The following is a 1,789-nucleotide window of genomic DNA, read 5'->3' as shown; positions in this document are numbered from 1 at the left end:
CAGACAAAGTCTGTTCCCCTTGATGGAAATACAGGATAATCGTCACTTGAGTTTCTTTGGCTTATGAACGTGGAGGTTTTATGTGATGACTTTATTTTATTCCGAGCTTTATATTGCAGCACAATGTCCAGCTCCAACTAGGTATTAAACGTGCTTTAAACTGAAGCATAACATTGACCTCGTAATAAAATTGCCAAAGCAGATACTCTTCACCAAGAACGTGGAAATATGGTACCAACAACTGAGTTGGTTGCTGACTTCTTTCTTCCTTGTTTCTCTTCTTTTCTCTCCTCTCAGGTTTCAGGGTCAGGTACACGTGTCCATAAAAATGAAAGGAAGTGGAATTCCAACCTGACTGTGTTCTGGAGACGTATTGCTCAGCAGCCAAAGGGAGAGAGCAGCCCGTTACAGTCCTCTGCAGTGATGCACCTTTGCCACGGTAACACAAATACTTCCCACACAAACAGCAACTTGTCAAGGGATGTCCGAGCTTCCCTGTACAGCTTAATGTCTCTCATAATTCTGGCCACTCTGGTTGGCAACTTCATAGTAATGATTTCTATAACCCACTTCAAGCAACTTCACACACCCACAAATTGGCTCCTTCATTCCATGGCCTTTGTCGACTTTCTGCTGGGCTGTCTGGTAATGCCCTATAGCATGGTGAGAACCGTTGAGCACTGTTGGTATTTTGGGGAAACCTTTTGTAAAGTTCACTCCAGCACCGATATCATGCTGAGCTCGGCATCCATTTTCCACCTAGCCTTCATTTCCATTGACCGCTACTATGCTGTGTGCGATCCTTTGAGATACAAAGCCAAGATCAGTCTCTCCGCTGTTTTCCTGATGATCTTCCTTAGCTGGGGCCTTCCCGCAGTTTTTGCATTTGGGTTGATCTTCCTGGAGCTGAACTTAGGAGTTGAAGAACTGTATCGCAGTCAGGTCGACTACCTAGGCGGCTGTTCTCCCTTCTTCAGTAAAGTATCTGGGGTACTGGCGTTCACGACGTCTTTCTATATACCTGCGTCCGTCATGTTATTTGTTTACTATAGGATCTATCTCATAGCTAAAGGACAAGCAAGGTCAATTAATCATACAAATCCTCAAGTCGCACTGGAAGGGGAAAGCAGAGCTCCACAAAGCAAGGAAGCAAAAGCTGCAAAGACCTTAGGGATCATGGTGGGTGTTTTCCTCGTGTGCTGGTGCCCGTTCTTTTTCTGCACGGTCCTGGACCCCTTCCTGGGCTATGTTATCCCACCCACGCTGAATGACGCACTGAACTGGTTCGGGTACCTGAATTCGGCCTTCAACCCGATGGTTTATGCCTTTTTCTATCCCTGGTTCAGAAGAGCGTTGAAAATGGTTCTCTTCGGGAAAATTTTCCAAAAACATTCATCTAGGTCTCAGTTATTTTTGTAAGGAAATCCACGAAACAAGTATATTTTACAGTTCTTAAAGGCAGGTGGTGATAGGGGTTAGAGATAGCGCAGCAGTTAAGAGAACTGAGTTCAATGCTCAGCAACCCGATGGTAGCTCACAACCTCTGTGATGGGATCTGATGCTCTCTTTCGGTGTGTCTGAGGACAGCTACAGTGTATTCATGCACATAAACTAAACAAAAAACCAGTTGGTTATTATATTTATGAACATAGTGAGTGAGCCAACTATAGGCACTAATTTCATGGGTTTGTAACATTAGTTATTTGAGTTAAGATATACATGGTAAGTTACTCTTTGGTGTTTGTATATACTCTGCTATTTGACACAGAATAGATATGATCTTGGACAT

The 1,789-nt window shown here is 43.8% G+C and overlaps 1 protein-coding gene across 1 annotated transcript; it reads left to right on the top strand.

The window, feature by feature from the left end:
* Positions 1 to 423: 423 nt before the first annotated feature.
* TAAR1 (trace amine associated receptor 1) lies at positions 424 to 1,419 on the top strand (the record flags this gene model as incomplete). The annotated part of the gene is made up of 1 exon (XM_080929347.1): positions 424 to 1,419. One exon carries the CDS (start codon positions 424 to 426, stop codon positions 1,417 to 1,419), a length of 996 nt encoding a protein of 331 aa, XP_080785473.1.
* Positions 1,420 to 1,789: the final 370 nt, after the last annotated feature.

The sequence above is a fragment of the Micromys minutus genome (assembly GCF_963924665.1).
Source record: "Micromys minutus genome assembly, chromosome: 15".
NCBI classification, from domain to species: Eukaryota; Metazoa; Chordata; class Mammalia; order Rodentia; family Muridae; genus Micromys; species Micromys minutus.
Note: the sequence above shows the minus strand (reverse complement) of the source record. Positions and strands in the feature narration are given on the sequence as shown.